Source organism: Macaca nemestrina, chromosome 12 (genome assembly GCF_043159975.1).
Source record: "Macaca nemestrina isolate mMacNem1 chromosome 12, mMacNem.hap1, whole genome shotgun sequence".
Classification (NCBI taxonomy): domain Eukaryota; kingdom Metazoa; phylum Chordata; class Mammalia; order Primates; family Cercopithecidae; genus Macaca; species Macaca nemestrina.
Window position 1 is genome coordinate 133,723,273 of NC_092136.1, and position 12,994 is coordinate 133,736,266.

Here is a 12,994-nt window from a genome sequence, read left to right on the forward strand (position 1 = left end):
ACCGAGCATCCAACATTGATCAGTCTTCCTCATTTATCACTGTTTAGAGAATAACACATCAAAACACAATTAAAAATTCAAACAAATAACAAGGGGGAGAGAGCAGAGCATGACGTTCCCCTCTGCACCCACCCCCATTCCAGTTAGTCTCTGCTTCTCAGAACTCAACACTGCCAACAGTGGTATATTTTTGTATATAACTTTGCCTGAACACACACATACACAATTGTTTTTACACTAATAGAATTGTACCATGTATTCTGCAACTTTTTCTGTGTGGGGTGAGTTGGTAGGTTAGTTTTTACCTAGAATATCTTTTTCTGTATAAATACACATAGATAACATAAACGTACAAAATGTGAATGTACAGATCAACAAATGGTCACAAAGTGAACACCATATAATTATCATTGAAATTTAAAAATATTGTTAGCACCCCTCCCAACCTCTGCCCCCTCCCAACCTCTGCCCCCTCCCAGCCTCTGCCCCCTCCCAACCTCTGCCCCCTCCCAACCTCTGCCCCCTTCGCTGCAAAGGTCACCACTACCTTGACTTCCAACACCCTAGGCCAGTGTCTCCTATTTTGACTTTATGTAAATGGAATCATACAGGGCATCTTCTTTTTAATATTTTTTTTGTTCAGTGTTGTGAGGTTCAGCCATTTATCGATTTTGCAGTGATTTGTTCCTTTTCACTGTTGTACTGGGTTCCTTTAGTAAATATGTGATAATTTATTTAACCATTTTACTTTTTCTGGACATTTGGATTATATCTGGGGCTTGTCTATGATAAATCGTTAAGACTTATTTTGTGTTTATGTTCATGACTGAGATCTCTCTGTCAGGTTTTGGTGCCAGGTTTAGGGCTCTCCTACAGGATGTAGGAAGGGGAATTTGTATAAGACAAGTACCACTTACACATGTAATGGAGTTCATTAGTGAAGCCTTCTAGAGCTGGCATTTTCTTTTTGAGAAAGTTTGCGAGTGTGGATTCAATTATTGAAAGATTAAAGTACTATTCGGATTTTGTTTCTTGTAAAGTTAGCTTTGAGAAAATATATTTTTCTGGAAATTTTCCCATTTCATCGAAATTTTCAAATATGTTGCCTTTAAAATCTTTGTGTTTGATGTCGAGATCATTGGTAGTCACATGCCCCTTGTCATTGTTACAGGATACCGATGCGCTCTTTTTCTTGATGATTCTCACCAGAACACTATCAGTGTTATTAATCGTTCAAAGTACAGTGTTTGGCTAAGAGACTTACTATGTTACGTATTTGTTTTTTGATTCTTTAATTTCTGTCATTATCTTTATTATTTTGTTTATTCAATTTCTTAGTTTAGGATTAATTTGCTTTATTTTTATAATGTCATAGATACTTAGATAATGGATTTTTAGTCTTTATTCTTTTTAATTATATGAATTTAGGTTATTAATCATCATTTAAGCATGGATTTGGTTGCATCCCATAAGTTTTAAAAAGACTTTTTGAGGTAAAATTGCATAACATAAAATTAGCTCTGTTAATTTAAAGTGAACAATTAAGTCACATTTCGTGCCTTCACAATGCCATGCAGCCACTATCTCTAGTTCCAATGCATTTTCATTATCCTAAAGGAAACCCTATAACCATTTGGCAATTACTTCCCCATTTTCCTCTTCTCCCATCCCCTGGCAACAGCAATCTTTTTTTTTTTTTTTTTTTTTTTGAGGCGGAGTCTCGCTCTGTCGCCCAGGCTGGAGTGCAGTGGCCGGATCTCATCTCACTGCAAGCTCCGCCTCCTGGGTTCACACCATTCTCCTGCCTCAGCCTCCCGAGTAGCTGGGACTACAGGCGCCGCCAGGCCCGACTAATTTTTTGTATTTTTAGAAGAGACGGGGGTTTCACCGTGTTCGCCAGGATGGTCTCGATCTCCTGACCTCGTGATCCGCCTGCCTCGGCCTCCCAAAGGGCTGGGATTACAGGCGTGAGCCACCGCGGCCGGCCACAGCAATCTTTTTATTATCTTTATGGATTTGCCTATGCCGGAAATGACTCCCATACCGTTTTTTTTTTTTTTACATAGAATAAGAATAAATTTAGTATGTATTTTTTTCATGACTTAGGAATTATATTCTTCAAAGCAAGAATTCAGAATGTACATAATTATAAGCATATTTCATATTAGTGTATTATTTTTATATTATACTTTCCATTATATGGGTAATGGTTCATATTGAAATACAGAAAAAATAAGTTGTGGTAAGACAAGTGATGTCTATATAGAAAGAGATGAATCATTTTAGTGTCTTATTAGTTGGATAGTTGCTGCTTTAGGGTTGCCGTGTTAGCTTGACATTTTAATCATAAGTACAAATTCTATCTAAAAAATAATGAAGGTTTCGTAAAAACAGCTGATACTAAAGGTGAGCACCTCACATGTCGGTGCTTCTCTGAAGGTATCAAGTTGACCTTGGTGTGGGCATTTTAGAATGTCTTAAAGATGGTTTTGTAAGGAGCTGGCAGGCAAATTAAGCCCAACAGAAGAGAAGGTCTGCAATTTATCCTGCAGGTTAGAGCCAATCTTGAGTCTGCTAGGAATTATAAAATACCTACTCTTGCTCTTTCACCTCTAAGTTTTAAGCTGGAATTTCACTTTTCCTTCGTACGGCCGTACGGATTGTTGACGGTCGCATGCTGCACAAGGACTTGCACATAATGACAACTTCCATGTTTTTGGGGACATTGAGAAGCTTCCTTGGGACCAGAACTTTGCTATAGTAGGGCTGTACTTTCTTCTCGTATTAAGGGAAATAGTGTAGACTGATGGTACCATTTGGCAGGTAGTATTCAACCTAAGGCACTGGATGTCCTGGTGGCACTGTCCAGAAAGCTGCAGGCCACTCTGGGGGCCATGTTGTTGCTGGGGAGAAACATGATGATCTTTCCCAATAAATTTGTACTTTTTGTGGATTCTTGGTACTGTTGAAGTTCCTTTCTTTTCAAGCTGAAGGACTTCCTTTAGCACTTCTTGTAAAGCAGGTCCAGTTGCGATGAACTCCCTCAGTTTTTGTATGTCTGGAAGTCTTTATCTCTTCTTCATTTTTGAAAGACAGTTTTGCTGGATGTAGTATTCTTGATTGCCAGTTGTTTTTCTTTCAGCATTTTAAATATATCGGTTCATTCCATGCTAGCCTGCAAGGTTTCTACTGAAAAATCTGCTGATAGTCTTTTTTTTTTTTTTTTTTTTGAGACGGAGTCTCGCTCTGTCGCCCAGGCTGGAGTGCAGTGGCCGGATCTCAGCTCACTGCAAGCTCCGCCTCCCGGGTTCACGCCATTCTCCTGCCTCAGCCTCCCGAGTAGCTGGGACTACAGGCGCCCGCCACCTCGCCCGGCTAGTTTTTTTGTATTTTTAGTAGAGACGGGGTTTCACTGTGTTCACCAGGATGGTCTCGATCTCCTGACCTCGTGATCCACCCGTCTCGGCCTCCCAAAGTGCTGGGATTACAGGCTTGAGCCACCGCGCCCGGCCCTGCTGATAGTCTTATACCCTACAAGTTTCTATCTATTTTATTGTCATCATCAGTGAATTAAAATATTTTCCAACTTCCTTTGTCATTACTTGTTAGACTTATGGTTTATTTAGAAGTGATTTTCTTAATTTCCAAGAATTTGGATATTTTATAGTTATCTTTTTGTTATCAATTTCTTGCTTAATTGCATTATAGTCCGAGAAGTTTATGTGAAAACTAGTTTAACACAGGATCAAGCTTGTAAATATTCTGAGGTATACTTGAAAGAATATGTGTATACTGTAGATGTTAGATCAATGTTCTATTATGTCAATTAGTTCAATTTTGTTAATCATCTTTCATATGTTTTATATCTTTATTGATTGTTATTTGCTTTGCCTACTGACTGTTGAAAGGTTGTATAAAAATTTCCTACTATGGTTGTAAATTTGTTTATTTCTCTTTATTATTCTGTCAATTTTGCTGATATGTTTTGTATCTATGCTTTTATCTTCCTTATGTATGTTGTATATACATTTATGGTAAATTAAGAATTTTACCATCATGAAATGTCCCTCTTTATCTCTAATAATGCTTCTTGCCTTAAAGTATTATTTTTCTGAATATTAACAGAGCTATAGCAACTTCCTTTTGGTTAGGGTTTACATATCTTTATCCATTGTTTTTCTTTTATTTTTTCAATACCTTATGTTTTTGATGCTTCTCTTATATGTAGCATATAACTACTTTATTTGAAATAAAGTCCAGAAACCTTTGTCCTTTAATTTGGAGCATTTCAGAGACTCCAGTTGTATACGCTAGACCGTTTTGTTATATCCCAGAATAAGCAGGTGCCTCTAGTGGAAAACTGCCTGGATGTCTCCTTGTCTCTCCATTTTCTTCTTCTAGATTTTGGTCCTATAATTCTTCATTATATTGTAAGCAGATTTTTAAAAATGTGCAGCTTTTATATTAATAGCCACTGTCAGCAGTGGTGTTGATCACTATTACCTGATACTTATTTCTGGAAGTAGGAGATCTGCTTTTTAAAATATATGACATTATATATCACATAACAGGAACAACAGCAGCCCTACCATCAGAGGGTTGGTTCTATTTATGTTTTTCTCTTTCGTTCCTAGAGTGCAAGGTAGAAATTCTATAACATATCCCACTCTAAACTCACCTCCCTTTGAGTGCCATAAAGTATCTCAGTCTTGTTCTCACTCCCCAAGTGCCTTAGGTTTTACCTTGCTAAGGTGAACCTGTTTCCAAATCTCAAGCCACCGTTCCTTTCAGAACTGGAATTATGGATTCGTGTTCATCAATGGGCGGAACCTTGGGCGGTATTGGAACATTGGGCCTCAGCAAACACTGTACCTTCCTGGAGCCTGGCTTCGTCCGGAAGACAACGAGGTGCGTCACCCAGTCTCTGCCTTGACATCTCATAAACTTTCAGATCAAAATGTGAGTTGCAGTGTCTTTTCCATCCCGTACTAAATAGGCTTCGCCTTTCCCACCGTCAGCCTTTCTTTTCTTCTCAGGTCATCTTGTTTGAGAAGATGCTGAGTGGCTCAGACATCAAATCTACGGACAAGCCCATGCTGTAAAACCGTGTCTGAACATATTTTTTGGGTTGCTGGAGTTCATCTGTAAGTCATTTTTGAGGAATAAGATTTATATTAAGACTATCAAACACGGTGTTGCTTACAATAGCAAAAATGTGAAAATAACAACAACAACAACAAAAACCAGCAGAAGAATTGTTATGTATTTTGGAGTCTATCTATATGATGCCTATTTTTAGGCTTTAAAAAGTCTTCAAAATCTTTAACGACTGATTTATCTAGTTAAATGCTTAATCCTTAGCAGGCTCTTATTCTTTAATTAAACATGCCTTAAGTAGATGTGAATAAAATGAAAACAAGTTTCACTTCTGCCTTCCATACTCAATTGAAGGGAAGGGAAAAGTCTGTAGCCTGGGGAAGAGTAAGGGTACTGATTTCCTCATGCCAGAGACAGTATTGCATGTACTAATGGGCAAACTCACGGTCTCCCTCCTCTCTCTCTCTCTCTCTCTCTCTGTCTCTCTCTCTGTCTCTCTCTCTGCGTGTGTGTGTGTGTGCACATGTGTGTGTGTGCGTGTGTGTGTGTGGAGTAGGGGAAAGCAGAGGGCAATGAACAATGTCTTTCATTTCCCTTCAACTGTGTGTCTACAAGGTGACCCTGCGTGTCACATCTAATCAGAGAAGGAACAGCAATTTGGTCATTTGCTTCAGACACGTGTGACAACAAAGCTTAGCACGGGGTTCTCTGTGTCTCCTTACTCCCTGTCTATCTGGCTATAGTCAATACCTGATAGTGGGTAGGTATTAGTGAGATTAGCCACACACGCGTGAATATTCCAACCACTCTGAAAAGCCAGTGGTGCCATTTGAAAAAACTGGCACCATTGGGAACCACACACTTTCTTTTATACAAAACATAGCACTTGGCCTAAATTCAAACCAATGCATTAAAAACAAATCTTATCACCCTGTTAAATATAGTGCCTAGGGCTTTCAAGTAATTAGTAAGTAATCTTGTGTCCAGAGGGAAGAGAACTCTGTTTGGATTGGAATGAAGACAGAGATGTGATGTCAGATTATCTTCTCTCCCACTAGTCTGAATGACTCTTTCAATGGAGGAAACTTCTGTCAGATACTTCCACAATTCTACATAAAACTCTTTTCTCTGGGGATGTAGCCTCAAACCTATGAACTCTGTGGAAAATGTAGGGTAAAGGAGGAAAGCAGAACTAATAATCCTAATGATCATGAGTATGTATTATATTTCAGTTGTAACATCTACAACATCTAAACTTAACAGCAACCGTGCAACATACCCATTTTACAGGTGGGAAACCAAGGTTCAAAGAGGTGTTTGAAATCATGTCTCTCTGATCGGCACCTCCTCTTTTGCTACTACCTTAGTTCCACACGTATGCCAGTCTTTTCCAAATATGAATGCAAAAATGCTATCCAGAAGATATAATGCTTTCAGTGCACTTAGAGAAAAAAAAGCTCACAACTTAGAATTCTTTACCCAGCAAAACTATTTTTCAAGAAAAACAAATAAAATATAGAACTTTCTGACAGAAAAATCAAGAGGAGTTATCAAAAGATCCCCACTAAACGATGTTCTGTAGCAGCCTTTCTCAAAGTCCCAGAGGAGAATTAAACACTGCACGGAGTGTCTTCAGTGACTAGTTTCTCATTGTATCATCTGGATGCGTATTAGAGACGTAACTCATTACATATTGTGGATGCCTTGGGGCATTACATCTTCACATTCTCAGGGAACCCCAGTTGAGAAGAAATTTCTAAAAGATATGCCACAAGCAGATGGAAAGTCTGACTTTTAAGAAAGAATGTGGAGTCCAAGAAGGATGCTGACATATGTGAGAGTGAATATGAACAAACGTTAACTCCATACAAATAGCGCCAATGTCTAACTTGAGGTAGCATCAGCATAAAACTCTTCAGACCAGGCAAAAACAGTGTGTAAAGTGAGAGGCATGTGATCGCAAAAAAGTGATCTAAGATTTCTGTAATTCTCAGATACTAACTTTAGACTTTGTTGAATATTCATAGTTAGTAAACTTAGCTTAATGTTTAAAGAATACACATAGAGCTTTTAACTTTCTAAAAAAAGGAGGATAAATAGAGTGAGAACAAACAAACAAACAGAAATCCTCTAACCAATAAAAGACAAAAGATAGTAGAAGATAAAGAAACAGAAAAGTAAGTACAAGTAGAAACACATATTAAGACAGTAGAATAAATACAGATATATTAGCAACCATAGTAAATTTTATAAATGAGCTAAACTCTAATTAAAAGGTAAAAGTGGTCAGACATTATTTAAAGCAAACTATAAATATTTGAGTTTTACAAGAGATACACCTTTAACATAAAGATGGAATGATTGAAAGTCAGGATAAAAAATATGCAAATTCTAACTGAAGGAACTGTAGTAACTGTACTAACATCAGGCAAATAGACTTAACGACAGAAGGTGTTACTAGGTATAGAGGGTTATTCGTAGTAATGGAAATTGAATTCCTGAGAAAGAGATAATGATTTTGACTTGTTTTCTAAAAATGTAGCACCATAATATGTAAAGCAGACATTTCCAGATCTATATGTAGAAATAGAAAAATAAAAGTACCTTGTACTTGAGAAAAGTTTGTTCTACTTAAAAACTTGAGACATGATTCATATACCATAACATTTTTCAAAATGGATTGCAAACTCTTTTAAAGTCTACAATTCAGTCATTTTTAGTAGGGTATATTCACGAGATTGTACCACCATCATCACCATCGGATCTAGAACGTTTTCATGACTCCAGATAGAAGCCCTTAGCCCGTCAGCAGTTACTCCTGATTCCCCTTTCCGCCCAGCCCCTGGCAACTATGAACTGACTTTCTGTCTCTGGATTTCCCTATTCTGAACGTTTTTTGAAAGTGGAATCAAATATGTGACCCTTTGTGTTTGGCTTGTTTCACGTTTTCAAGCTTCATGGATGCTGTAGCGTGTATACTCTGTCCTTTTTCATGGCTGAATGATGTTCCGTCATACGGATACACAGCATTTTGTTTATCCATTCATCAGTTGATGACTATTTGAGTTGTTTCCACTTTTTGGATATTACGAATAATGCTACTGTGAATATTCATGCACAAGTTTTTGCATGGTTGTATGTTTTCCATTCTCTTGGTTATATACCTGGAAGAGGAATTGCTGGGTCGTATGGTAATTCTGTGTTTAACTTTTTGATAAACCATTAAACTGTTTCCAAAGTGGCTGCACCACTTTACATTCCCACCAACAAGGTATTCGGTTTCTAAGTTCTCCACATCCTCACCAACACTTGTTTTTAAGCTCTGTTTTTGATTACAGCCATCCTAGTGAGTATGAAATGTTATCTCATTGTGGTTTTGATTTGCATTTCCCTAAAAATTTATCCTCTTAAACATTGAATCCAAACATGTAGCAATGAAGTCATGCAATTGGACTTTAAGATAACAAAAATTGGCTGGGTGCGGTGGCTCATGCCTGTAATCCCAGCACTTTGAAAGGCCAAGGTGGGTGCATCACCTGAGGTCAGGCGTTTGCGACCAGGCTGGCCAACATGGTGAAACCCCATCTCTACTAAAACACACACACTCTTACCCTGGCGTGGTGGTGGGTGCATGTAGTTCCCAACTACTCGGGAGGCTGAAGCAGGAGAATCCCAGCTATTTGGGAGGTGGAGGTTGCACTGAGCCAAGATTGCACCACTGCACTCCAGCCTGGGCGACAAAGTGAGAGCCCGTCTAAAAAAAGTAATCTCTTGAATTTTATGTGCATTTCAGCTTTCATTTCCACAGAAAGGTGGTAGTGTCTTTCATCAGGTGTCATGGAAGGATAACTTCTCTCTGGCCATATCAGTGGGTTTATTTCTTCAGCACATTCCAGCAAATAAATCATTAGTTGCTTGTAAGGCCTCTGTTGCTGTTATTCTCTGCAAAGTATAATATTAATCCCTTTTTTTCTTTTTTGCTGAAGCTTTTTAAAAAGCATGTATTAGTTGCTATTCAACCTCTTTGATCGTCTTGCATAAAGAGACAAGAGAGTTTCAAAATCTTTTGTACATCATCCACTTTGTTTTTGAAGAGTCCCTACCTTATACTGTGCTGAAATTTCTTTCTAAATATGAGCTAAAAGTCATGAATGAAGCAATTATACATCTGTAATTCCTAATCTAAATATGAGCTAAAAGTCGTGAATGAAGCAATTATACATCTGTAATTCCTAATCTAAATATGAGCTAAAAGTCGTGAATGAAGCAATTATACGTCTGTAATTCCTAATCTAAATATGAGCTAAAAGTCGTGAATGAAGCAGTCATACGTCTGTAATTACTAATCTAAATATGAGCTAAAAGTCGTGAATGAAGCAGTCATACGTCTGTAATTCCTAATCTAAATATGAGCTAAAAGTCGTGAATGAAGCAGTCATACATGTGTAATTCCTAATCTAAATATGAGCTAACAGTCGTGAATGAAGCAGTCATACATGTGTAATTCCTAATCTAAATATGAGCTAAAAGTCATGAATGAAGCAGTCATACATCTGTAATTCCTAAGCCACTTACGGTGTTAGCCATGTTTGTTCTTTCTTCCCCAATGACAATTGTATGGCAACTTTATATCCTAATTTTTCATTTCATAACTATTTCTTGGATTGCTGTGCTATACTCAGAAATGATGATAAAGAATAAAGGAGAAGAATTGTTAAAGTTTTCATTAATCTACCATACCAAACTTTAAGGCAACTTCTATTTGTTTCTGCATGCCCAAACATCTGATATACAAAACATGTATATTTTAATAATATCACCGATTGATTCACAGTAAAATACAATTCAGGAAAACATATTTTAGTAGCATGTTTTGTAGAAGGAGTTTTGTACCTTGAAGTCATAACTTGGGCAGATTTAAACAATTATTTGGGCCGGGCGCGGTGGCTCAAGCCTGTAATCCCAGCACTTTGGGAGGCCGAGGCGGGCGGATCACAAGGTCAGGAGATCGAGACCACAGTGAAACCCCGTCTCTACTAAAAATACAAAAAATTAGCCGGGCGCGGTGGCGGGCGCCTGTAGTCCCAGCTACTCAGGAGGCTGAGGCAGGAGAATGGCGGGAACCCGGGAGGCGGAGCTTGCAGTGAGCCGAGATCGCGCCACTGCACTCCAGCCTGGGCAACAGCGTGAGACTCCGTCTCAAAAAAAAAAAAAAAAAAAAAAGAAAAAAAAAAAACAATTGGCAGCCAAAAAGCTACTGAAGACACCAGGAAATAGCAATTATTCTGAGAAGCTTTTTGTTTAGTCTCTGTAGACGCAAAGCTATAAGAAATTATCTTTTAAAAGTATTATTATAAGTCTGTCTTTTGAAGTTAGATTAGTGAGAACATAATGTGCCCAATTTTTTCCTTTGTACCTTGTCTGGTCTTTGTTCTGTCTGAATTGAAAATGATTTATCATAGATGTAGCTGCACATAATTTTGGAGATTTGCCTTCTCATGAAATTCTGAGGTGGCAAGAATCCCAAAAGAAGACTTTTTCTTCAAAGATTCATGGCCTGAATGATATTAAATAATAAAAATAAATTTGGTATAAACCACATTTTTATAAAGAAGGCATGCATGTTGTTTAGTACCATAAATGGTATTAAGCAATTCTAAAATGATAAAAATTGTGATATAATGTAATCTTTATTATGCGAATATATAGTTATTATACATTTAAATTTATACTTCATATAAAATGTTTAATTTATACTACATATTTTATATTTTAAAAACATTTTTATACATTGTTGACTTAAAGAGGATATCATATTCTTCCCAAAGTTATAAAGTTACAAAGCTAATATACTTTCTCCACATCCACATGAACTGTCAATCTCTTTCCTTATGTGCTTCAGTATTTGAAAGTTCTTAATAATTGTTTTGGACATTAAATCAACAGTTTTTATAATAATCAGTAGTTGATTTATTTCACTTTAACCTATTGATACAATTTTAATGTTTCACTTTATGTTACATCTCAAATGCATACTTGCATTTCAAAGTGAATACAATCGTCCTTCAGTATCCATGGGGGACTGGGTCCACGATCTACTGTGGATACCAAAATCCACAGATGCTCAAGTCCCTGATATGAAATGAGGCAGTATTTGCATATAACCTATGCACATTCACTTGTATCCTTTCAGTCATCTTAAGATTATTTATGATACCTAATACAATGTAAATGCTGTGTAAATAGTGTTATACTGTATTGTTCAGGGAATAACGACAGAAAAAAAGTCTGTACGTGTTCAGTACAGATGTGTTTTCTTTGTAGTTTCCTTTGTTTTAATTAAAAAGCATGTGGGTACATAGTAGGTGTGTATATTTATGGAATGCATGAGGTATTTTGATACAGGTGTGCAATGCGTAATAATCACATTGAGGTAAACAGGGCGTCCATCACCTCAAGCATTTATCCTTTCGTTGTGTTACAAACCATCCAATTATACTCCTACGTAAACGGGCTCTCTCTCTCTGTTGCCCAGGCTGGAGTGCAGTGGCACAATCTCAGCTCATGGCAACCTCTCAGGTTCAAGCAATTCTCTTGCCTCAGCCTCCTGAGTAGCTGGGACTACAGGCATGTGCCACCATGCCCGGCTAATTTTTATGTTTTTTGTAGAGACGGGGTTTCACCATGTTGATCAGGCTGATCTTGAACTCCTGACCTTGTGATTCACCTGCCTCGGCCTCCCAAAGTGCTGGGATTAGAGGTGTGAACCACCACGCCTGACCTCCCACAGTTATTTTTAAATGTACGATAAGTTATTGTTGATTGTAGTTACCCTGTTGTGCTGTTAGATACTAGATCTCTCCTACCTCACCAGTTCTGTCTGCTGATCAAGATCACTATCAGCATACAAGCATGCTGTGGTAGAAATGAAAACAGAACATGGCTCTTGACTCAGTTCCCTCTTCTGGCCCAGCTACTATCCCATTTATGTATTCCCTTTCTTATTTATTTATTTATTTTTGAGATGGAGTTTTGCTCTTGTTGCCTAGGCTGTAGTGCAATAGTGCGATCTTGGCTCACTGCAACCTCTGCCTCCCGGGTTCAAGTGATTCTCCTGCCTCAGCCTCCCGAGTAGCTGGGATTACAGGCACCCACCACCATGTCCAGCTAATTTTTGTATTTTTAGTAGAGATGAGGTTTCACCATATTGGCCAGGCTGGTCTTGAACTCCTGACCTCAGGTGATCTACCCTCCTTGGCCTCCCAAAGTGCTGGGATTGAAGGTGTAAACCACCGCACCCAGCCTGTGTGTCCCCTTCCTAGCCTATATTCTTGAGTGAGTCATCTACATTAATGGTCTTAGATTTCTCTTCACCCTTTCTTCCCGAACCCATTCCAGTTGGCTTCTCAAATCCCATGACCCCCAACTCCACCCAAGCTGCCTGTGTCCAGTTCACCAACAATGGCCACATACTAAATCCACTGGTCAATCCTCAGTGTTGCTTCCACCTCACCTGTTGGTGGTGTGATTCCTCATCTTTTCTCAGTGTTAGGTGTGCCAGGGCTTGTCCTCATCCCCTTTTCTCGGTCTGCACTTTGTTAATTGGTGCAGGTTCTTGCCTTTAAATACCAACTCTCTGTCAACTCCTAAATTCGTATCTCCATCCCAAACCTCTTTCTGGACCATCAGGATTGATATTCAGCAGCCTGCATGGTGTCTCCACTCAGATGCCTCCCAGACTTCTCCAACGCAGCAGGTCCAAGCTGAGCTACTGATGTCCGCCGCAAACTCGCCCCGGGACCTTCCCCATCTCAGGTCACAGCGATCAGCACTTCTTGTTTCTCAGGCCCAGCCTGTGGGGGACATTCTTAAGCCCCCTTTATTTCTCTCCCCCTAC

At 38.5% G+C, this 12,994-nt stretch overlaps 1 protein-coding gene across 3 annotated transcripts in view; it reads left to right on the forward strand.

Moving 5' to 3' along the window:
• Positions 1 to 5,425, forward strand: part of LOC105476146 (galactosidase beta 1 like 3) — a 41,139-nt gene extending 35,714 nt beyond the window's left edge. For 2 of the 3 annotated variants that reach the window (XM_011731798.3, XM_011731799.3), the window contains exons 19-20: positions 4,792 to 4,959; positions 5,037 to 5,425. In XM_011731798.3, coding sequence (XP_011730100.2) covers positions 4,792 to 4,959; positions 5,037 to 5,102 — 234 coding nt within the window. In that variant the 3' untranslated portion in view covers positions 5,103 to 5,425. The remainder of the gene's footprint in view (positions 1 to 4,791; positions 4,960 to 5,036) is intronic. The other variant, XM_011731801.3, reaches the window with a different exon arrangement.
• Positions 5,426 to 12,994: the final 7,569 nt, after the last annotated feature.